This window comes from Seriola dumerili, unplaced genomic scaffold (assembly GCF_002260705.1).
Source record: "Seriola dumerili isolate Sdu_G_001 unplaced genomic scaffold, Sdu_1.0 BDQW01000040.1, whole genome shotgun sequence".
NCBI lineage: Eukaryota > Metazoa > Chordata > Actinopteri > Carangiformes > Carangidae > Seriola > Seriola dumerili.
In genome coordinates this window covers 573,554-598,782 of record NW_019174295.1, presented here as the reverse complement: position 1 = coordinate 598,782, position 25,229 = coordinate 573,554, and the positions used below count along the sequence as shown (strand labels likewise).

General features: G+C 41.4%; 1 protein-coding gene across 1 annotated transcript in view; it reads left to right on the top strand.

Annotated features, from left to right (window-relative positions):
- Positions 1–2,837: 2,837 nt before the first annotated feature.
- Positions 2,838–25,229, top strand: part of doc2b (double C2 domain beta) — a 106,510-nt gene continuing 84,118 nt past the window's right edge. Inside the window, exon 1 of the mRNA XM_022738995.1 lies at positions 2,838–3,156. Coding sequence (XP_022594716.1) covers positions 2,838–3,156 — 319 coding nt within the window. The remainder of the gene's footprint in view (positions 3,157–25,229) is intronic.

Below are 25,229 nucleotides of genomic sequence, written 5' to 3'. Positions count from 1 at the left end.
TGCTTGTGTGTGTGCATTTGGAACAGGTATAAACACTTTCGCCGTGAGACGGGGTTGAACAATATACAAATTAGTCAGTTTGAAGGATCATGAGGCCGTAAACTGTAATCTGCATTTTATCAAAAGTCATTTGTATCTGCAAACTATTCTGTCCTGATGTAAGAAAAGTAAGTAACAGTTTGACAGTTTGAGGATTTAAATGCATACTATATTGGAAACACAAAGTACACGGAGTGCCAAGTTTGCCGAGGAAGAATTTGTATTTATTCTTGTCTTCATTCTGTAACTGAAGCTGATGCTATTTGTTATGGATTTCTTCGTTTTTGTGTTCTTGTAGAAAGGGCTACCTGCTGCTCTACTTGTGTTTACTGTTGTCTCTCTGCTTATTTGAGATAATTGCCTCAGTGTGGCTAGGGATTAAGAGAGGGCTACTTTAAATACCCCAGAGTCCCACACTGCCATCTCTCACTGCATTATTACCAAGCAATTGTAGTTTCACTACATCTCTCTGAAGCCCCCATTGTGTATGTGTGAACATACACACACACACACACACACACACACACACACACACACACACACAGACACACACACACACACACACACACACAAACCACACAAGCCTTTAATCTTCAAACTCACAAAAAACCTTTCCCATGATGAAATTTTAAGAAAGGCTCTGTCCTCGATTTTACAGTCACAACAAACTACCAAAGAATATTTACTATAATTTTTTCCTCAAAATAACAATGTCCAATCTTATTACCTTGTTGGACGCGGATGATTTGCCAAATCAAAATAAACTGATCCACTGGACCTGATGTTTATCAGAATGACTTTGTCACCTCTGATGACAGGCAGGAAATCCTCAGCGTGTGTCCTGTGGGGACGCCACGGGACTTAATTGAGGCCACCTGTTCCGAAAGGCACAAGAAGAGAGGCGTTTTCTGGAGGTAAAATCACTTCCACAGCAGCGATGTCAAGTGTCCTTTGCTGGTTCATAACGCATAAGGGATGTCTTTTGTGTTTCTGGTTTGCTTTAGAATAAATAGAAGAAGACACAGGCAGGTAGCACAGGTAGTGAACAGGAAACAGCTGAAAAGAGCACCACCACCTGCAAAAGCTCAAACTTCATCAAAGTTCTTCATCTGGTGTCAAATTATCTTATGAAACTAATATAACCATCTGTTAGGGGCACAGCCTCTGAATTTCAATCTTCAGAAAGCTGTAACCTGTTGCTAACAACTGACACAAGAGGGAGCTGCATCATCTGTTCACTGCAGACATGTTTGTTCAGTTTGTGAATGAGTGAATGGGATTCTCAGTAAATCCGCAGGCACAGCCTCTCCTGAGAGCCCGCAAGTCGCTTTGTTATGCAATGTAAGTTGCATTTAAAGTGTCTGAGCACTTTGCTAGTGTGCCTGGTGGAGAAAAAACGACTTTGATATATTGTGAATATAAATAAATTATATTCCTAGTTTTGGATTTGAAGCTGCACATGCATCTTTTGCAGGAGGGGGTAAGTGTTTGTATTGTTGTTTGACTCTGCGGCATCTTTATCCAGAAATCCCCTAAAGCGATGTCATTAAACTAATTGTTTTCTTCTCTGTATGTGTGAAGTCCTGTGGGATAGCTTGTGGATCTAGTACCACTGATGTACAATGAGAGGACAGGTGTAATCTTACACAAAGGTCTTGCCTTAGTGAAGCCGGATGGTGAAATGTGGAAATATTATGTTTATTAAACAAGTGTGAAAGTGTACAGCGTCACAGATTTCCACTGCAATCCATTAAAGTGCAACAGACGGCAAGCAATTAAGTAACGTGCGATAACATCAGGAAGGGCAAATAGGTCTGTGCATTTGAACAGACAAGTGTCATTGAGTGAAAGAATTAATGAAAATATGTGTTTTGAAAAATCAGGGTGTGATGGCAGAGAAGTGGCAGGAAGCAGGTGTGGTATTAGCCATTTTGGGGCCTTGGGGGAGATTTTGGCCGGGGCGGTCCCCTCTGCACCTTTTTCTCCTTGTGATTTTTAATTTAATTTGAATATTTACAGTTGAAACGTGTTCAGGTGAAAGAGTGTAAAAGACTCATTTTAAGTACAAAAAAAACCAAAACATCCTGGACATAATTCTCAAACACAAAACATCAGTTCATGGTTCACTGTCCAGGTTATCATTCCAGAGGTGTACACATACACACACACACACACACACACATTTGCACGTGCATGAGTCCGGCACTGCACTGGATCTTCCCTCCCACTGACAGATGGATGGGGTTAATATCATAATTAAGCACCTCAGCCGACGGTTCCTGTTTACCACTCGGTTGCTAGGCAGTGACATCAGCTGATCCCTCCCCCCCATCCTCTCTAATCCCTTCCCTCTCCCTCACACTCCCTTACACACACACACACACACCACTCTCTCTGCTCTCTCTCTCAGATAGGCAGCACAGACGTGGGCAGAGTGTGGGGGTATAGGAAGAGGAGAGAGCAGGAGGGTAGGTAGTAGTGTGTGTGAGGCTGTCAGACAGCATGGTCTGGGTCTGAGGACAGCACAGGAAGACGCAGCAGCAGCAGCAACAGCAGCAGCAGCAGCAGCAGCAGCAGCAGCCTCCAGATCTCCATGTAGACCAGTGTGGTGACATCCACAGATCACCTGGACCACAGCACCCACCCAGGACAACACCCACCTCTTCCAGGGAAGCAAGAGGAGGAGGAGGAGGAAGAGGAGTACGAGGGGGGTGGGTCTGTTTATCTTCTTTTTTTTTTTTTAATTTCTTTTCTCAGTTTTTTGGTTTTGGGAGTAGGCTCCGGGCTGGACCGCATGCATGACACAACGCAAAGGCGAGAAACCCACCATCAGCATCCAGGAGCACATGGCCATTGATGTGTGCCCTGGCCCCATCCAGCCCATCAAGCAGATTTCTGACTACTTCCCCCGTTACCCACGGGGCCTCCCCCCTGCTGCGCCCCACGCCGGGTCCCTGCGCTCTGCCCTCTCCACCTCCTCGGCCGCCGCCACTCCCGAAAGTGACCGCCCCAATGAGGACAACCCAGACCGGGCTTGTGCCGGAGCCTCCGCCTCCTTACAGGCCGGCAGGAGGGACGAGGAGCCTGATGTGGAGGGATACGACTCAGATGACTCAAGTGAGTGATGATTTCCCCTTTTTGGTATCTCCGTCCTACTGTTTACCATGGTGTTTTCCAACATGTCTACATGTGTGTGTCTATCCCTTTTAGTTCTTCCTCTCCCTCTCCCTTTCTCTTATTACTGCATCTCCATTTTTGCCACCGGTTGCCAGGCATCCCTCCAGCCGTGTGGCTTTGTGGCTTTATCTGTCACCTTTTCTTCTCTCAGCTTCCTCATCCATCTTTTTCTATTTCCGATTGCCCAGTGTGTGTGTCTGTGTGTGTGTGTGTGTGTCTCTCTCTCTGCATGTGTGTGTGTGTGTGTGTGTCTGTGAGTCTGTCTGTGTGTGCATGCATGTTGTGTGTCCCCCATGTGTGCGTCTCTGTGCTGCACCTAACTCTTTGCCTCTCAGTCGTCAGACAGCCAACTGTTGCTGCTGCAAAGGATACAGCTCCCCCTCCTTCCCTCCCTCCCTCCCTCCTCCTCTTCTCTCCTTCTCCAACTGAAAGGATGATATGTGTGTTTTTACTGAAGCAAACGCTTGCAATGTGTCTGCCAACGAGTGTATGTGTGCATTTTTCATATCCCCAGTGTGTACAGGGACGCTCAGTCTGTACTGTCGGTCGGTCTAACCAGGTTGAATCACTCAGCGCTTGTTGATGAAGCTTCACATTAGTCGCAGTTTTGCGCTCAGCGGAGTCTGTCTGCATCTGTAAGCTCGTCCACATACTGTACTGGCTTGTGGCAAGACGGGCAAGTTCCAGCTGTGTGAGCATTAGTGTTTGTCCTGTCGGTCTGTTGTGTTTTCCAAAGCATAAAGATGTGTGTGTGTCCATATCTGTCTTCATCACAGAGGGGAGGCTCCTTTGAGAAAGCCTTTGCTGAATGTCATTCCGTAAATCTAACACATTCGAGTGGCTGAATGATAATGGGAATTAATGGCACACAGAAGAGCTATTAGAGCAATAACATATCACAGAGCTGGATCAAGACCTCTATATACTGTGAAACCATTTTCACTGCCAGCAAATATCTTCACAGACAGATGATGCGTCTGCACCAGTGCTGAGAACTCGAATAAATGTAGTGCCAGAATGAAAGCTGCTGCTACCTGCATCATCTTTTTTTTGTTGTTTTTTTTTTTAAACAAACCTCAGGATCTATCTGACAAATTAGTGAAACCGTGAATTAGTCTCTGTTTTAGCATTCGGTTCCCACTGAACTTGGCCCGGCTGCAGCTCGCTCTGAGCGACGTGTTGCTCTCACTGTACACGAAAACAGTGCAAACACCGCACAGAGCGTTTGTATCAGACTCCCGTTCTAGAGGTTCGTCGCGTGTGCTCTCCGCACAAGAGACTTGTGATTGCAGGTTAATGTGTGACAGCAGGGCAGCTTCTCTAAGACTTAATCCATGCAGAGTGGCATGCGGAGAGAGAGGGGGGGGGGGTAGGTTTAGGCCATCTCTAATCCAGAACTGGACAGGCAGGAGGGGGGATGGTAGAGTGCAGGGGAGGTAGGTCGGGCCTGGCAGATGTTGCTCTCTGACCTCTGCCAGGCAACCAGGATTTCAGTCCCTGGGGGAAAAAAGAGATGGAGAGATGCGTTCTCCTAATTTGTCAGAGCAGTCCCTCGATCTGTGGTACACTTGACTTTTGCACAGGGATGTGACTTTCTGAGGGTGTTAGCTCTTTTGTTTACCGCACTTGGGAACTATTGCCAGCTGCAAGGAGGTACGTCTTGCCCTTGTTTTTGAAGCTTTTCAAACAGTCAACCAGTTCTGTCCTGGCGTTTGTTATGTAGTAAATGTTACTGTTAACCCCAGGTAAAATACATATTTCATACACTCTCATTTACAATAAGCTACAGGTACATGCATCTGTGAGCCAGGTAATAAATCCATCTTAGTTTCGCCGTGCAGATCCAAGAGGAGTGTAGACATAAAGTATCACCTTACATCCTCTACATGACCATAAGTACTGAAACCACAGGAAGTGCTTTCTACTTGTTGTCCCCACGTGCAGCCAAGCATAAGAGAGATAACTTCGGCAAAGACCGGAGCCGCTGTTGATCAGGAGACAGACCATTAGTCAGACGTTTGGCGGTTTGATCCCAGCTCCTCCTGTCCAAATGTCGGGCTTCTCCTGCCCGCATGTTGCTCCTGATGGGCAGGCCAGTACCTTGCATGCAGATGGGTGACTGACAGCGTGTGAGAATGGGTGAATGAGAGAGCGCTTTGTCCACTTATAGGTAGAAAAGTGCTACATAAGTAGAGTCCATTTACCATCGCCTCCCGTTTTCAAAGGGACGAGGTGCAGAAGCAAGGCAGGGTTTGAACTTCTCTTTCAAGATTTTTCCTTTTTTTCACTTTTTCGTGTATACATCCAAGTGCAACACTATGAATGGCTGTGAGGAGCCTCTGCCTAAAACTGTCCACCCTTACCTGATTTGTACAGTTCATCATACAGAGACTACAAAGGCTTCCAACCCCACTTTAGAGTGGAGCCATTCAGGAGCGGGTATGAACTCCTTTGCCTTTAGACATCATTTGAAGACACGTCATATGTCCTAGATCAAAGCACACTGAGGTCTCAGAGGTTACGTATGCAACTAGGAAAGACAGATGTGGACCTTTAAAACATCTGGATAGAACGTGTCTTTGGTTCTAATCCATCTAATGCCTTTTGGTTTCATTTACACTTGACTTTTCTTGGTAACAGTAGCAATCCAATATGCTTTCAACAGCGAAGTCTAAATGTGGTTGGATACATGCAACAGGTGATGGGATGTTGTGGCGTGCATACAGTTTCTGTAACTTTATCAAACTGCTGTTGGTGCGCAGCTACTAACTTACTTGTTGCCAAGGTGTCAGTTGAGGATCAGTCACAGCGCAGGTTTATGTAAGTGTCAAACCACAGCTTCTCTCCATCCTCCCTGCTAATAAGGCAATTAGACACAAACATCTGCCACAGCATCATCTTAATGATTTTACAATCACTTGAAGAGTCATCAGTGATGAAGGATAATTACGATTCCGACTCCAAGGAAAAGAAAAGTGTTGTCAATGTAATTAGAATTAATTGGAAATAAAAAATATTGGATGTTTGAGTCAACTGGTGTAGGCTGGAGGCACTAGAATGAATAAATGAAAAAATAAATAACAAATGGCCGTTTGGGTCTGATGCAACATCCAAAATAATCCCAAGCTACTGCTGCTGCCATGGGAGGACAAACCTAAGGTGTATAAACAAAATACTCCTGCAGCACATGAGACTGCTTTAAAGGAAGTCACTACTGCTATCAGTTACTGTACATTAGCGTCAACAAAACACTTTACCAAAGGTGATATACTTTGCATTCCTGGCTCAGGTTTTCGTGTATTTTCCTTGTTCCTGTGGTGACAGAAAACATCACCTCATCCTGGGACAGTCACAGGTGCACAGGTGCAATGCAGCTTTATAAGTCAAATATCATCAGTGATCATCAGGTCTTTTCCAGAATGCCTCACTTTGCACCAAAGCTTCACAGTCATCCATTAAGAAATTCTTTGTACAAACAGACTCAATGGACCAAAACGCACCGAGACAGATTATCTTTTTGTGTTTGTGTACGTGTTTTCGATTAGGGAGAAAAACTCTGACGTGAGAACTCTGAGAAATCAACTTAATTCTTTATAATTTGAAAAGATTTTGACGCCACAACCTTGTACAGCAAAAAACATTGCTTGAAGAATAAAAAAATAAAATAAAAATAAGTAGTGGAGTATGCAACAAGCATTAGAGGCTGATACTGTGCAGTACCTTGAAAGGATTTCTCCTTTTATATTGCTCCCATAATATGGAGCATTGAAAGATCTGCTGAAGGACAGCTGAAACCAAGGCTGTTTGAGAAAAAGCTCAGTATATAAGCCAGGAACACGTCCTATCAGTTATGAGCAGAGAAACAGCTTCCACTGGACAGCAACGGGCTCATAAGAATAACAATTATGAATGGTGGAATTTCTAACCACTTTCTCCTGCCTTATCAGCTCAGCATGTGTATGGGTTGATAAAGTTTCAACACACTTGTTGTGAGGTTGATCTGATAATTCTTGGCCTCATACGTATGAGTCACACACTGAGGTAAAGTAATTTCTCTTTGCTGGCAGTGCAGCAAGCAGCGCTGTGATTTGTTAGACTTTCGAAAACCTGCGCAGGAGATTTAACTTTGACTCTGTTGCTGTGTGAAATAAGAGGAAGGAACTCTCTGCTTCCTGTTGTTTGTGATTTAAAAGAGCCAGCGCTGCCCCAAATTGGCTGCTCATGGTCCTGCGGGACTTGATCCAGTATCTGCATGCGTCCTCTGGAGGGGGGGTGGAGCGGCGTGGCAGTGTACTCCCTCATGAACCAAATCACACAGGGACATCTCAATCCTCGCTAAGAACCTGCTGGTTAATCTGCATAACAGCAGCATTATCTGATTCATCCTGACTAAAACTTGAGTTTAATTGAAACGGAAAAGTGCATCACCCACCAAGTGTCCCTGCTCCCCTGCGAGAGGGGGTAATCAGACCCAATTGGACATCCGGATCTCTGCCACATCAATTAGTGGTTGTTTACGGTGGGTGTAGAGGGCCACATCCCTGCCGGGGACCAGGAGAAATAGCCGGTGTGACCCACATGACAGAGCAGGCTGTTGTGTTTTTTGAGAGATAAGCCTCAGAGCCGTATCTGTTGACAGGGCAGTGCCGGATGGGTTGGTGGGAGGTGGCGGTGGTGGTGGTGGTGGTGGTAATGTATGCACACACAGGTCTACTGCTGTCTCCTCAGTACAAGACTTGAGCTACAGTGTTTGCTTGTAGATGTCAACTGGTGAGGTGCAGTCAGAGCAGGAGGGAGCTGAGCAGAACAAGGCAAAATGATGTGTCAGAAAAAGGAAGTAAAATCTATATTTAGTTGAGGTTTGTGAAATGCGACAGAATTTTCTCAGTTGTTTCCTGACATCTTTGAGATTGTGACTCACGCGAGATAGAAAAAAGGATGTAGACACAGTTGTACACACTGTTGAAAGTGTGGATGGTGTTAGGTTTAACGCCGGTTAGCAGCAACATCAGATAGTCAGCAATTTGACAGACGTGGTCCAAAAGGAAAACCAGCAGAAATAAAACACTATCATTTAGTATGTCTGGAAAATCATGACAAAATGTTCGTGTCACAAACTGAAATGAATCAACAGGGATATACAGTGTGACAGACATGTTGAAGCTCAAACTGGCCTGCAACACAATATATTTTCATGTCTGTTGCAATGTTTGTAATGGCCATTATATATTATATTACATTATATTATATTATATTATATTTAGGCATATTTACACAGTTTTTATTTAGCTCCAGCTCTCCTCAGTACTTGCACACAGCCTTTAAAGGTACTTGGCAGGTAGATACAGTCCTTCTGTAGATTTAGGCTGTCTCGGTGTCTTCATGTAATCCCGGACTGACTCTGTGATGTTGAGATCAGGCCTCTGTGAGGGCCAGACCATCTGTTGCAGGACTCCTTGTTCCTCTTGTTGCTGAAGATTGGTCTTTATGACTCTGGCTGTGTGTTTGCAAATTAACCCCATGCATACAGCCTAAAGTGCCTAAAACATTTGTACAGCACTGTGCCAATGTACCTTTCAAAAACCTTAGAGGTCAGTGCTTTCTGCATACAGGATTTTAATGTGAAGTTTAGTGAAGCCTTTTAGTTAATTAAATGAATTATAGAATTGATTCTAAAACAAACAATCTTTGTAATGAGGATAAAACTGTAATAATTCTCTTTCTAAGCTCGCATAATTTTCTCAGTGGCCCGGTGAGAACACCTATCCACAAAAACATGATAATGTCAGAAAATGAAATGGCAGCACCGTTGTCGCCTGCGGGAGAGAAAAATAATTCAATATTTCCCTATGTACCATCCCAATTTACACTCAGAATATGAGGATTGTTGCTGTATCTTTTGTCTTTTCGGAGTAATATAATTTCAAGACTTGCATGACTAAATCAGAGACACCAAAATCATTCATGACAATACTCCATGCTGACATCCTCAGTGGACTGTGGAGAGATAAAAGGCATTTTCCGAACAGCATACCGACGATGCTTCAGGTGAATAACAATTCTCTCAAAGCAGCTGCTATTAGCAAACAGTTTAGCAGTAATGTGTGAATGATTTTGGTATCTGACCAATGGGATAATCTCCTAAAAACTGTGTATTCCTGTAAGGGCAGAGGAGAATGAAGTGTATTGTGGAGCCATCTGTTGCCGAACCCAGACCAAAACCCATTTCAGACCTTTGCAAAACAGAGGGCTGCATCAATCCACTTGAAAACATCCCTTGAGCCTCATAATGCTCAGTTCAATGTAAAGAGTGACTTCAGCACTGCCGTGCCCAGCACAGTAGAATCCTATTAAGAGTCTATCTGCAAGCTGTCATGCAGTAGTAATGACTCACTGTAGTGTCCCATGTTTTCCTGTGACTAACCCAGCACTAACAAAGCGTACTAGATTGTCAGCCAGTTCACATTATGGGTTATTATTGCTGGTGCTGTCTCTCAACGGGAGCCATCGAGTGTTTTAAGTTAGCAGCAGTTCTGCTTCATCAGATGCAAACTCTGCCTCTGCCCTCCCTTCATCCCACTAAGCACATTATGTAATGATAATGCCAGCTATTACACAGATCCATTTGGCGTCTGCGGATGTCATCAGTGGGAGAAATTTTGTTTGGCTTTAGTATGTCACACTTTGCATGCACACATTGAGGGAGTGTGTTTAAATATCGCAAATGATACATGTGTTTCTAAAAGCTTCAGTGTTTAGTTTTGTTTGTTTTTTTTAAATGAAAAATCCAACTGCTTTTAACCAGCTTAAATCTAAAAGTGCTTCACACCCCCCTGCTGAGAAGACATAGACTCACTCCATTTGCCTAAATTAAATCCCGGTGTCTGATCACTTCTCTGCCCACACCGAGTGATGAATCAAAACTTAACTAACTTACCCACAGCTGCATAGAGTGGGCACTCTGTCTACAGAGAGCTCAGATCACCACTATTAGATTTTTAAAATCTTGTCTCTCTAAATGTGCTGTGTGCAGTTTAATGAGGCCACGTTGAAGGATATCTGGATATGAAAGTTCAAAGCTTTCAAATTGTTACTTGTGACTGCCATTTGCAGTTACGAGCAAAGATGTCCAGTATAAATGATCAGAGGCGCAATATTATGAGAGGCAAGCCAGACAAATGTTTGGAGTTCCCGAGGGGAAAAGAGACCTCCGGCAACTATAAACCCCCTTAAACTTCACATAAAGACACTATACAGTGTTCTGCTGTTGCCCCAAAACCCACCTAATTGGGGCCCCTATGCTGTAGATATAGTGTCTGCCAATAGTCTGCATGTGGGGAGTCTTCAATGGGCATCGATGGGCTTCTTTGCCTGGGGCCCCCCAGAGTTTAGAATCTCCACAATGATGTCAATTTTTACATGTAATTTCATTAAGAACAATTTAAAATTATTTAAATTTATGTTTTCTGAATGGATGTTCTATGGGTTTTGTTTTTGGCTTACTGCTCTGATGTTGGCAGCTGCTGGAGCCACAAAATTGCAAAATTCAGTCATAAGGGAGGATGCCTGGTTGGAGCTATGGTAGTTTACTAATTTCTAATACCTGACTTGCATATTGTATAGCTGAGCTGGAGTCGGTTTCATTTATGGTATTAGCTGGGAGTCATTTAAAAGCAAACAAGTTCTGATAATCAAGTGGACACAAACATGACTCTTAATCAATCCTAATTTTGCTCTGTGCCTACTGGATATGTAAACTGGCATCAGTTTGCTAAAATATTAGCCATAACTCCTTTTATAATGTGATAACCTATTCAATGTTTTTATTTAAGTATATAGCATGAACTGATGGCATGTGCCACATCCTTTACATCCTAGCTAATTTACAATGCCTGTCCCTAGATGGGCATTTAAAATATATACATTTTTTATTTGCCCGTGTCTGTTTTGGAACATACATGAAAGCATGATTGGGCCGGTGCCCGGCGGCCTCCGACCTCTAGGGGGCCACCAACTCATTCTGCTTTTTTTTTTTTTTTTTTTTTTTTTTTTTTTTAAATCAAATCAATTAATTGAGTTTGTGTGTTTTCAAATGCGAACCAATGAATGAAGAGTTACTTTATTTGCAAATAGGAAAAATATTACGACTGGTTTGCTGGCTGTGTACGTATCATGATGATGACGCGTCAGGGCAGAGGTCAGGTGGTGACCGTGGAAATTTAGCGGCAAAGCCGGTCGTCCGGGCGGATAAAAAACATCCTGAAAAACAAACGTTGGAGCAGTGGAGCAGTAAAGAGAAAGACCAGCAAGGAAAATGATAACACAGAAACTGAATTTCGGACAAAATACCATTTATCTCGACTTGTTTCAGAAGTCGAGATTAACGCTAGCATGCTAGCAGATAAATGCTAGCATTAGCAAACGGCATGGAGATGACGATGCTAACGTCGAGGAGGAGGAGAAAGACCCTAACGTTTCTTCAGCCACAGCCCCGCAATAGTCACCTGTTTATCTGCACCACCCTCACCTTTACTTGAGCAGGTTACTTTTCAACTATTTTCCCCACATGAGGAGAATCGAAAATGAACTGAGAACGTGGACGAGGCAACAACGCTTGAACTCTATCAGTGCTGGCAATAGAGGAGGACGAAGTCTGGACTTCAATGATGTAGTGGAGGGCCAGAAAGAAGAGGTAGGCTTTCTCTCATATTGTTAATCACACATAATAGACTCTCCTAAGCTAAGGTATATATTCTTGTCTCCAAGGTTTTGTGTTTTGTACAATGAGAAGTAGTTGACATTGGTTCTTTTTGGAAAGCACAGGAGTATTTTATTGTTGTCTCTATTCCAGGATGTGTGATAAATAAGAAATCCTGCGTAATACAGGTTATATATATTATTATTTGTTATAGGTCTACCTATGCAAAGCAGTATGAATGTTTGTGATTGATGGAGAAATCTGAGTCATAGAACCTGATGGAAGTGGGGCAGTATGTTCTTGTCTATGCTATTCAGCTACACATTGAAGGTTAATAGGTTCACGTTGTCGCTGCTGGCCAAGGGAAGTACTGTTGCAGTCATGTGGTGTAAATCCTGTATGAGAGAATGTATCTACAGGTGTTGATATTGTCCGTCAAGTTGTGACCATTGGCTGTAACCTGTCAGCATAAATCCTGTATAAGATACAGGTGTTTCCAACAGATAGTGGCCTCCGCTGACAACCTGTAATTTAAAGCCTGGATTGCATGTGTGTGGAGAGTGGACCTCCAAGATTGTGTGCCTAAGGGCCTCTGCATTCTTAATCAAGGTTTACATACGTGGACCTTAACCCAGAGGCATTTTTTTAATCAAAAGCAACAATAAATGAAGCATTTTGTATGAATGAGCTAGCACTAATGACTAGGGCTGTCCCAAACGATTATTCTTTAAACGATTAATCTAGTGATTATTTTTTCAATTATTCGACTAATCTAACGATTATTTTTTATTATTATTATTATTATTTATTTATTATTTATATTATTATTTTCCTCTTTATGTGCTCGTGCATGACTGTCGTGCTAGAGTGATATGCCAGATGCACTTTGCAGACTACCGCACTGTTGGTGTCAAGATTAAAGTATTCCCAAACTTTGGAGGACCGTGTGCGAGCCTTTTTTGCCGCGTGTTGCTCCACACGCTCCGTCGTACTGCTGGTAGACGCCGACATGTTGTTCAAATAGATTACACAGACGCAAATCATTCACGTAGTCAATGACTTCAATTACGTCACCGCGTTGTCTCAGCCCTTGCGCTGCGCTTTTATCCGGGTAAACCAAAGACGATGGATATAAACGGTCCCATTAGAAAGTTCCGGTTTTGTTCTATTAACATTTACCCTGTGTGGTTTTACACGACGCGTCGACACTAAAATTCCACGTCGAATAATTTTTATAATCGACAACGTTGATTACGTCGGATAATCGTCCCAGCCCTACTAATGACCCTACGAGATGGTCATTTGTTCCAGCTGCAGCAGTTTCCCTGTGTATTCAGGAATGACTCCGCACAGCAGTGCTAAGGGGCCTCATTTAAATACTGTATTTGTCAATAATTGGTAGCCTGATTTTAAAATCAATTCTCCAGTTGTTCCAACATTTCTCCCCCAGTGTTATCTAAAATTGTGTAGTCTTTCATATAGTACTACACATGTACCTGTAATGTATAAAAAGTAAACTTGCTGTGATTTTCTCAATGGACTGATAGTTGGGCTCAGCTATGCACAAAAGAGTCCAGCACTTGTATTTCTTACTTGACCGAAGCGGCTTCCTTTCTTTCCTCTTGAGTTTATCCTCAGAGAACATGCATGAATTCATGTTCCTTAACAGTTTCTGCGTCCCACCTCTGCTGGATCGATAATAGGTCACTGCCTTGCTTCTTTGGACTCTTGGAAGTCACATCTTAGTATGTCAGTCTTTCAGGTACTCCTTCCACAGGAGAGACAACTCAATGAGTTGTACAAGACAGCTCTGCTGTAGGCAGGCCACAGACTGCACTGTCTGGCCCCAGAGTGGAGTGTTGGGCTGAAAATGCTTGCTGAGCTCACCTGGACTAATACCAGCCAGGCAGGAGGATTTCTTGTGTAGGTGTATTGTGTGTTTCCTTTATTGTCTGCTAAAGTAGATTTAATTTCCTTGGGGTTGGGGCTGTCTGTCTTGCCAGATGGTCTCCAGACAACTGCAGGCTTAAAGATTATGTATGGAATCTCTAATCATACTGTAGTAACGTCACATAGAAATTGCATTTTCATGGTTATTTAATATATTTTAAATATGAACAGGATGAGGGGGCAGAGCAGGTCGGTCAGAGGACAGAAATTGTCATCTAAGTCAAAGAGGAAATGCAATGGAGTCGTCAAAATTCATTCACTGACTGACTTTATGATGTTCTTGCTCTGCAACTAAAGCAAGAACATTACAGCAACTAGGTAGATAGATAAGCTTTGTGGAATTTACTGAATATATATTTAGATACATTTTTGTTTTCTTAGATCTATAACTGATGGCCATAATTTTATCCTATGGCATGTTTAAAGCCACTGTCTGTGGAATCTTTAATTTTTTTCTGATGGGATGACTTTCTATTTCTAGAAAAAGTTGATAATGCAACTCAACATCAATGCAGTCATAACTGTTTCCATCCACCTGCATTTAAAATTTTTGCAAAAATTGAACACTTTTGTTGTTTTTGTGGAGACACCATGAATTTTTGAGAAAGTTTTTACACTTTGCTTTGTAAAAACAAAATGTGACCAAGTGTGGACACAGACTTGTTAAATTATTAAATTAAATAACTTCTATGAAACTTCCAACGCCACTTGACAGACAAGAAAAAGCAGCAGACAGAGACTGTTACCTTTCTAAAATTAATACATACGTCATCACAACATCTCGTTGCGTCTTATTCTGCAGTGGTTTAATGGCGTACAACTGGAGAGTTAGTGCCACCAGCTGTTCATCTTGATGCACTCAACTCCTGAAATTCACATCTTAGTGGATGGAAATGTTTATTGATTAGCATTAATTAGCATTTTCTGTTGACTGCTTCTGGAAATTTGCTTATAATTAATGCTAAATTTGGATGGAAACCTGGCTTATGTGAAGCCCTTTAGATTATGCTATACAGTATCTCGTGATCTACATTGATGTTTTGGCCGGGAGGTGGCTCAGAGGAAAGCTAATGAAATATACAAAATGCAAATTAGTCATCCTCAGGGGAGCATGAATGAGCTAATTAATTTTGTGTCTATCAGATACTTGATATATTTTTTTGTGCAAGTGCAAATTTTGGCCTTTTGGTGGTGCTAGAGTAAAGATCAGGGGCGGTCACTAGTAAGATTTGAAAACATCCTCGAGGCAGTATTCATTTTCACAGCAAATCCGGTGGCCAATATCTGTCAAGACACCTTGGTCTGGACTGACTCTTATTCTCCGCCTCAGGAGGTGAACAATGACACAGTATTTTCCAGGAAGTAAAAGGAATAGGACTCTGAATGAAACTGAGAAAAGTATTAGTGACTATTATGAGATGAATGATTTGGCAAGGTTAAATTAGAGCATAAAAGTCACAAGCAGCTGTTCTGAATTCAGTAAGGCAATATTCCTGCTTCATTTGAAAGATGAGGTGAAACTAATACCACTGAATTATAAATCAGGCACTGCAAGACATTTAATTGTCATGTTGGGCATTAAAAGCACATTTCATATGCATGCTGTGCTACCAATAAAATTCATCAAAATATCATCACCACAGAGAAGCTTACATAAAGATCCATGACTCAAACCCACAAAGTGCAACAGAGCTTGAGTCATCTTTTCGGGAGACCGCGGGTCTGTAAAAACTCAGAGGGCCAAAAAAATGACATTTTCCCATGAAAGTCCACTTGTATCAATAAATGCTGGGGCGTTCTTGATGGTGTTACTTTAAACCTCCACTTTGGGTGAAGAGGGAAATGAAGAGGAGTTGTAACTGTAACCATACCTCACATCAAAGGAAAAGGCTTTTTTCTTTTTTTTTTCTATTTAAATACTGTAATTTCATTCGTTCAAGAACTTTCATAAAGATACAAACTAAAGTTCCTACTCATGATTAGGAAGTCCAGTATCTTAATTTTCAATAAGATATATTTATTATCTTTGTAGTTTCACCTAAAAAAGTAGGTATATACTGTAATTATTCAGTTCATACCAACATATTTTTAGATATACTTCATTAGCATTTACAGCAGCTTTTAGCTCAAACTACCCGTGGTGTCAAAAAAGAGCATAAATGCGCTGTGTGAAGGCCCTATGCAACCCTCGACTGAATTGCTTTTCCTCACATGCATGCTGGGAAGTCACTTGAGACAAGTTTCAGTGCACTCTGTCCTTCGGTCACCAGTTATAAAGTCACACAGTGATGAGTGGTCAGAAGAAGCACTGCGATGAGTGGCTGATAAGACAAGAAAAGCGCTATATAAAAGCAGTCCATTTAACATTTACCATCTACATATTCTTACTGGTAAAAATCCATTCAAATTCCACTAAATGCAATCTGCTTTCAGGATTAAGTATTTGACTATAGGACTCTAATAGTTCTACTGGTGTTTTATATTCACACAATCACCATCTTATATCCTGTATATTCTTCTTGACATTCTGGCTTGAACTTTTCATAGTGAGGATGGGTGGATGGAAGTTCATGAAAAGCAACTCTGTACTGCCAGCCACTGTTCCCTTTGATTCTCAAAGACACTTGGAGGTGTCTGTGGCAGCGTTGCCTTCCTTTATACACCCTAAGGTTTAATGTGATAATGAAGCATATTATTTAAATAGCTTGTACTACTTTCCACTGGATTAGCAGGAGCAGTCAACTTGAGTGTGTATCATAAAAAACACATCAATAACACCTTAAAATGTAAATCCTCAGTCTTGAATGCAAATCCTATCTTTGTAGTTGATCTGCTGTGACACTGAGTGAATGTTTGATGGAACATATATGTATTAGTAGTGTTTGGGGTGGGGGTGCTCTGTGAAAACATCACACTCTACACACCCACGTTCATCTGCCAATAATAGCACTATTATTGACGGTAACAACCTCTCAGCCTGATAAAGGCCCACAATTATGCTATAATATTATGAAAGCCGTCATTCTTCCCTGTATCTGATCACAGCACATTATATAACTTATCTGTAGGAAAACATTTTTGAAGGCTTCAGTCATTTCAAGCTACTTCCAGGCATTTAGCTGTAAAAGGCCTCTCTTCCTCAGATGAAGCCAGGTGTTGTTACACGGAGCTTTTTTTCCCCCTGTTTGTGTGGATAACCACTGTGATACAGATCAGATGGTTACAATGTAACTTATTGTTCTCCGTCCAAGTGAGTTGGAACGTCCAAGCGCCATCGGCACAGGACGGGCCATGTTTGACAGGAATGCAGCAAAAGAACAAAGTGGGCTGCATCAGGCTCTCTGGGTTCTCAGAGGACCATCCACCATGACCTCCAGTGTCTGTGCAGTATAACAATGTCTCAATTCCATGATTGGAAATGTAATCCAGGCAGCAACTGAGCTTCCTCCAAAATGTATTTGGCAAAGCAAATTAGTCCAGATAAACATCCAGTGTTTTGTTCCTATGTTATCTTGAAACCTGTTTTACGGAACTTGTGTTTCCATCTTCTGGCCGTGAGAGTAATTACACAAACACGGTTGGATACCGATACATTTCCACAGTTCCTGGATAATAATCCATTATTCAGGTGCATGCAATAGTTATGTTGCCTACTCTAAATATTTTACAAACGCCAACCTGTCCAAGAGCAACAAGGTGACACCTGTAACCAATGGCAATCCGTGTTTGTCCTCACTGTCAGTCATTTTCTTTTTCAGAGTTTTGATCAGATTGTGAACACCGAGTTTCTTTTTTTATCTGAAGCATCAGAAACTTTTCTACAATGCTTCCTAGGTTTTTCCACCAGAGGCTCCGCCATACTCCTATTCCATTACTGTAGCCTACTCTGTCTATGTTGTTAGATACATAAAACGCATTGCTACCAGTGTGCAGCACGGGAAAGTTGCCACAGGCACTAGATTTGTCTTATGTTTAGTTATTCCTCTGCCTCCTTTAGTAATAATGATACATGTAATGAAAGTACTTTATTTGCTGTAATGGAGATGAGGCTCATTGTAGTGGAAGCCCTCCTCTGCTTCCCTGCAGCTTCAGAGCAGCCAGGAAACCAGGAAAACCGCTGTTGCAGTCCATCCAAAAATTTTTACTGTAGTACCACACTTGCGTAGATCTGCTTTCCACCACTCCTTAGAAGTAAACTTAAACCTACAAAGTGGAAAAAGCCTACAGGTCTTTGCTCATCTCCACTGGATTAGCATTTGTTCTCATCCCACCAGGTACAAATCTGTATCTTACTGAGGGGAGCAGCAGAACAAAAATCCCACATAGTGCTCCAAACAATAATTTATAAGGCAGCTTCATTGCACCACTTCCTGCAGTTTCTTATCTTTGTGTGTGTTCTGACTCATGATGTCTCTTAGTTTGTTCTGAGTTGTTTTAGTCTTAAACCTGCAGTGTACACCATAGCACAAACACAGTAAGCACAAAGTATTTCATCCTGTCATGAGTGAGTAGTTCTACCTCATGGCAGTTATTGATCAAAAGAGCTTAGAAAACCCTCAGTGTTCAGTAGTGGCTAGTTTTCTTTTTCCAGAAAGAGTGGGTTGACTGCTCTCAGACTTCTGTTTGGCTAAAAGTGAAATAACTTTAAGCCAAAGAAATATCACTTCTCACTTAGTTTTTAAATATCAGAGTCCTAGTCGCCTACCAGAGGACCAGCGGAGTATTTACAGGAAGGAGAGCCAAAGTGGAAATGGGAATGCTGCCTCCCATTCTGTAGGCGGGGAAACTGACAGAAAGATAAAAATACATACAGTATATGTACATGAAGTGTGTCAAACAGGATGGAAAACTCTTGGCCACATTATTTACTTCATGAATCTAGAGCTGCAGCCTGATTACTATACCAATAGTGCTGCACAAACTCCCATTTTCTCTTATGTAAACCTTTATTTAACAGAGTAGGATTAGAGAATTGTGTAATATATCATAAGTTTTGAATTGAAACTGTCAAAGGATGTCTTTTATTTGCCGTCAGTGTCTCTCTAAAGCTCTGCCATTAGTGAATGAAATCTACACATACAGCACAGGGTAGGTTACTGCAAAACAACCACATGAGCAGAAATCAATATTTGTGTCAGTCACAATGCCTATCCGGGATATTCTCCACTTCCTGAAGTCACATTAAAATGAAGAAAACCCACAGACTTTAGATACAAACCTTCAAGCTTTCAGCAGATATTTAATTGCATAACTGAGTATAGAAATGAAGATCTTTCATCTCCTAATGCACCCACCAAGCTCTCTCAATGTCAGACACTCATTACAATGTGGGAGAAGATGAAGACCACTTGGTGCCATTGGTCATAACATGCAGTAGACTCCAGGACTGAGGTACACCACATAACTGGTTGATATACAGCATGTGTGTGCAGACCATACCAACCATCTGATTTTTGCCTTCAAAGTAAATCTGACTTTGGCTTGATGCGCTCTGACGCATGGGAAGTAGCTGATTGCAAGAACACGAAGTGTGATAAATGCTGCTTGGGTGTTTGAATCATCTGTGAGTTCTCGCTCAGGGTAAAGTACTGATCCAACCCTGCATCGAACAAGTGTGTCTTTGTTTGCCAACAGATACATACTGACAGTCCCTCAGACATATTCATGCTACTGTATGTCTATAATGGTGCTGTAGTTCTTCCTTTTGTTGGCCAGTACATTGTACTGTTCTAACCCCATGACCTAGCAGCAGATGGCCAGCTGACGGCTACCATGCACAAGCATTCTACATGTTAGGAAATAATTCACCGTACTACAGAGTGGTATTCATTCATTGAGATACTCGACTGTCTGATTGTACCCAGTAGGTCAGCGGTAGTCTTGGTGTCCCAGGTCGGCAAGTGTCCAAATTCTCATAATATGTCCATTAAAGAGATGTTAAATTGTCACATGAAATTAAAGCACCAATGTGAAAAACTTTCATGGAAATAATCCTCCAAATTTAAAGACAAAATATGTTCTTTATAACCACTTAAAATTAGATCTATTTCTTATATGATGCCCCTATCAATAGGACATCATCATTTGTCTGTGCCTTCCAAAAGTATGTGTGATTAGTGATTATGTGACAATGCTATAGTTAGTTAGGTTTGGGAACAAAAATGACTTGATTTTGGGCAGGGAAAATAAGGGTGAAAATAAGTAGTATTTCATTAAGGTTGGTGGACCTTCATTGTCATGGTTACAAGAATAATCACTCAGTTAAGGTTCAAGAAGGATCATGGTCATGCTTAAAGAAAACCAACAGTGACTGTCAATAGGAAATGGGAAACTAACAGTGCTGAGGTTTCCCATTTTGTTGACCCATCCATCCACCCTGACCTCCTCCCTGTGTGGACTTTGTTGCTCTATAATATTGTCACCTGAATTCCTCTATTCCTGTCTCAATTGCTGCAGCTCCCTTGACTCTGCTAAGATAGCAGTTTAAATGGCTCCTCGCTTGGCTGTCTGTAAAGATGGAGACAGGGGGGCATATATTAAAACATTTGTTAGCAAAAATGTATTTGAGAAATGTTACTTTCTGAATCCCCCATGGCCACACATGCTTTTCAAGTGACCCCAACCCCAAGGTTAAGAAACTATACTACACATTACATACACACTGAAGGCATTCTGAGCAGCTGCTTTTTGGTGACATGAGTATTTGCAGGTTGAGACATTAGCAGTACAGATATGAGTAAATATTGCACAGTGGGGCTTTAAATTACTGTTGACATTGTTGAACAGTGATTGAAAAACTAAAACTAAACATATACTGATTTTTAATGTAATCATATTAAGTCAAATGATACAATTGGAGAACATACAGTGCAAGGCCCTTGGCAATCAATTGTAAAATGAAATATAAACGAAAAGAAACGGCATAACCATGTGTGGTTATGTTCTAACAGACATGTTTACTGTAATGTGTTGCTCCATATTCTGGGCACTTTTTTCCTGCTGGTATAACATGTTATAGAAAATTGCTCTCTAATAGTCTATTCAAAGATTCAGTGTGCTTTGCATCATAGCTTTGTTGCAAAACAGAATTTTACCATCCCTCATCAAGGTCAACCCTCCCCTCCTGCACTCCCGCTGTAGAGATTGCGGTTTCTCTGAAAAGCTCCATTTGTATAGATCTGAGTGCAGTTTGATCGGATCCTGCTGGCTCTAATGAGTCGGCAACACCTTGGTAAGCTGCCCCTTGATCCCTTCAGAGATGCATTTACACCAAACACCAAATAAGGTCTCAAAGTAGCACAATGGTGCCATACTGCTGTTTGACTGCAGTGTCAGGGCCTCTCAGGTTCCTCTGCAGGCTTCCAGTTTCAAGTCTATTCATGCTGGTTCAGTCATGTTCTGTTTTATTGAATTAGTGCAGGAAAATGTTGAAATTTTTTGTACATGTCTGGAGTGTCCATAATGTCACCACACAAAAGCCTAGGAAAAACACTGTACACTGTATCAATATGGTGTATGGTGTCTGCATAAATGGCAGTGCATTGCAGATAACAAAGGTAGATATACAACACAGAGTGTGAGGCTTCTGGTACAGGCCTGGATAGAGATATGAAATGAATTCCTTGGTCTAAAGATGGATTGGATTGTGTTCTCTGACCTGCACACATGACATTTAAAATCAAAACAAACTCACTCAGCACAAGTACACCAGGGCTCCTCTTTGTTTAGAGTGATTGCCTGGAAAAGGAAATCATTTTAGTCCATTTTAATACATATTCAATAAGGGCCCATTATTCAAAAATCCCTACTTTCATTTGTGAAATATTCCAGCTCAGTGCCCATGTTCCAAGTTGGGTTTAATAGTTTGTTTGTATTAATGTTTTTGTTTTTTTCTTTGTTAAACAATAGAGGACTAATCAACAGGGACTAGACCTGAGCACTGCTATAATACCATCTCTGCTTCAGTTCAGATGGATTGATCCTTCTCATCCTGATGATGCCTGACTAGTATACAATCCCTGAATGGTACAGATGTCTGCTGTAACAGTGAGTTTCTGCTAATACCAATACAATATTTGTGTGAGAAACACATGACTCTTCATTAATGACTTTTACAGTGTTTTTACAACTGCTGACTTAATGTTCATTGCCCTTTAGTAGTGACTTATTTAACTCCTGAATTAACAGTTTATTACCATTTATTAATGACTTAGTTACATATATAATTACTGACTTAATATTCATTATACTTCATTACTGACTTACTGAGTCTGAAGCCAAAGACTTGAGGCTTTATTTGAAAACAAGACATTCTTTATTAATGAGTTGAGTATTAAAAACTCACCAGCTGGAGAGATCGCCCATAACCCTGCAACCCATTTTTCTTATTAATCTTATAAATGACTTCTTATTATCGGCCTAAACCTAATCTTTTAATCTTACCTTATTAGAAAGTGGTGCCAGCATAACAGAAGGTGTAAGGACGGAGGGAGGGAATGTGGAGAAACTCTGAGAACAAATGCTATCTTCTGGCATCAAGGCAGGAACATGAAAAGACTGAATGAGCATTTCACAGTGTGCACCTGACATGTCGTGCTTGACTGCACTCTGTGATGAAGCCCAACTTCTAAATGCTCTGGCAGGGTTCACGTGTCTATGAATGTCTTATGCTGTGACATTGTCTCGCTTTATTGCAGCTCGTGTGCTGTGTTTATTTCATGGTTTTTTATCAATGAAGGTGCTATCACACAGCCTGTGTTTTTCTATCATTACTGGTGCACAGTTTATGGTCAATATGCCCTGGTGGGTGGATTCTTCAAGCAGAAACTACACATTCTACAATCTATACCCAATCTGTTCTTCGTTGGGCCTCACTGATTTTCAAGATTTTTTTTCTGTGTGTGTGGCATTTTAGCTTCTTTTTTCATGATAGTTCACAGTGTGGTGAGACGGGGAATACTGTGAGACAGAAGAGTAAAAGGAAGAGGAGGGCATGTAATCAGGCCCTGAGCATGGCACAAACCATGGATGTCATGTTTACATCCCCTCAGGCATCAGGATGCCCTCTGAGTTAGAGAAAAAAAAAAAAAAAAACATAACCTGGACCCCTCTTTGGAAATCTGACTGCAGATCATTTCAAACGTCAGAAAATGTCCTCGAGGACTGACATTGCACTGTCACATTTAAACCTCAAAGAAGCACCACATGAATAATGGTGTCCAGTTTTTAAAAACACATTGGCCTTGCATTTCAAACATCAATACGATTTACTTCTCTGTCAGTTGGTCCATATCTCAACAACTATTGGATGGATTGCCATGAGATTTTGTGCAGACATTCATGGTCCCCCATCATCGAAGCGTACTGACTGGTGATCCCGCAACGTTTTATGTAGTACCACCAGAACATCAAAGTTTAACTCTGTCAGCTGACTAATATGTCTCTGGGAGTAATATGTGGTGTTACTTCTCAAAACATAAACTTAATTCTTCCTAAACTCTACAACCTGTAATGCACTCTGAGGTTCCCTTGAGAGCACAACACTAGAGGTGTTGCTTTTCATAACATCTCTCAGAGAACCACTCAGTGCTGGTCAGTCTACATTTGAAATGATTACATCCTCTTCCGACCAGCTGCACCCACGTGTGAATCTGTCATTACAAACAAGAGGTCAATCATTGTTAAAACACTGAGTTTAAATTCTCCGATGGTTGTGTGTTTAAATTGGTGTGTGCATCCACTAATGCGGCTGTACATACTCTACATCGGGGGGAGATCTAGGGCTCAAAGGATGATCAAATTTTCATATCAGGTGAGATGCACTGTGCTTTTCAAAATAAGGACCTTCAGGCACACTTACCTCTTGGCCTTTGTACATGAATGATCATTCTCTTCTTCCTTTCTTGAAGCGCAGTCTTCACTCTCATCCTCATCGTCTTCGCTTTGACTCCTGATTGAGAACGACTAATATATTGTTTTGAAGTGCCTGTAGGCAGGACTTCACATTGTATTACAGTCTGGGGAAAACCCTTGCATCTTCTATTTTCACACTCCTCCATTGTTTTTTTTTTTTTCTTTTATCCCTTAGGCTTTGGAATAGTTGACATTTTTGGAGATGCAAGGTTTTCATGTGAGAACAGTGATTTGTAATTTGCTGGCTTGTCAGCTACTAAGCTTCCGCCTCAGGCAAGCTTTGAGTAAAACAAGGGAAGGAACGGGCTCTGCTCATTGGCTTTGTATTAAATCTCTTAAAGTCCACCACCAGCTACCAACAAGGAGAAAAAAAATCAAATCTGAAGTCACATACTCATAGGGTGAGCACACACATTTTCTTCTTGTATCATTCTTTTGATTAAATCATTACCAACAGTCCACTTACACACATGGGATTTGGGGCTCTGCCCCTCTCAGTGTGTGTGTGTGTGTGTGTGTGTGTGTGTGTGTGTGTGTGTGTGTGCGCACATGTGTACATGAGGTGTGTTATATTGAGCCCAACACCACCCTCAATAATCAATCAAAGCTTTCTTATCATACATTCTAAACAGTCTTCACTTGCTTCAGGATACTAGGGATGATATAGTAGGTTTAAAACATTAATATAATGTGTTTAAAAGCTTAACTGGGAGATTCTGATAATCATTCACCATCAGCGACCAATTAAAGCTAGATTGCTTATTAAGAACGACTCCCCACTCCGTTGGTCATTTTTGAACAACATAAACACAAGTGCACTCTCTCTTTTCATGCATCATAATTATAAAGAGTGGCGGTTCTCACATTAGGAAACCATCTTTGACTCAGTGTAATGAGCATGGACACCGGCATCCTGAGAGCAACAACAAAGAGTTTCATTTTGTATTTTGGCTAACTCACAGGATTAAAGTTAATTAGCTACAGCTGAGTAAATCTACTGGCCACATGGTTGTCATTATAGCTCCTGAAGTGATGGACGAATACAGCTCGTTAAATGTTTAAACATTGTTATTGACATAAGACATTGTGGCTCTTGAGATATAATAACATTAAATCCTTCATCCCTACTAACAGGCATCAAACAGACAGTTTCCAAACATGTAGGCTACTACTGATTCATATACTATTCATTTCAAATATATGTATTACTGATTAGTTCTCTACTCTGTGAACAGCTGCCTTCCTTTTTTTTCCCTTTCTTCCCACCTCTGAGTAGCTAGTTCATTTCCATTTTGGGCCAACAATGCCCATCAGTACCACAATCAACAACTAATTTTGATTTGCACACTGTGCTTCATTTAGTGATTTTTACAGTGTGAACATGTTACAAACATAGCATTAGTGTTACAGTTAGTATTGCTAACTGTAAAGTAGTAGAGATGCATGTTTTAGT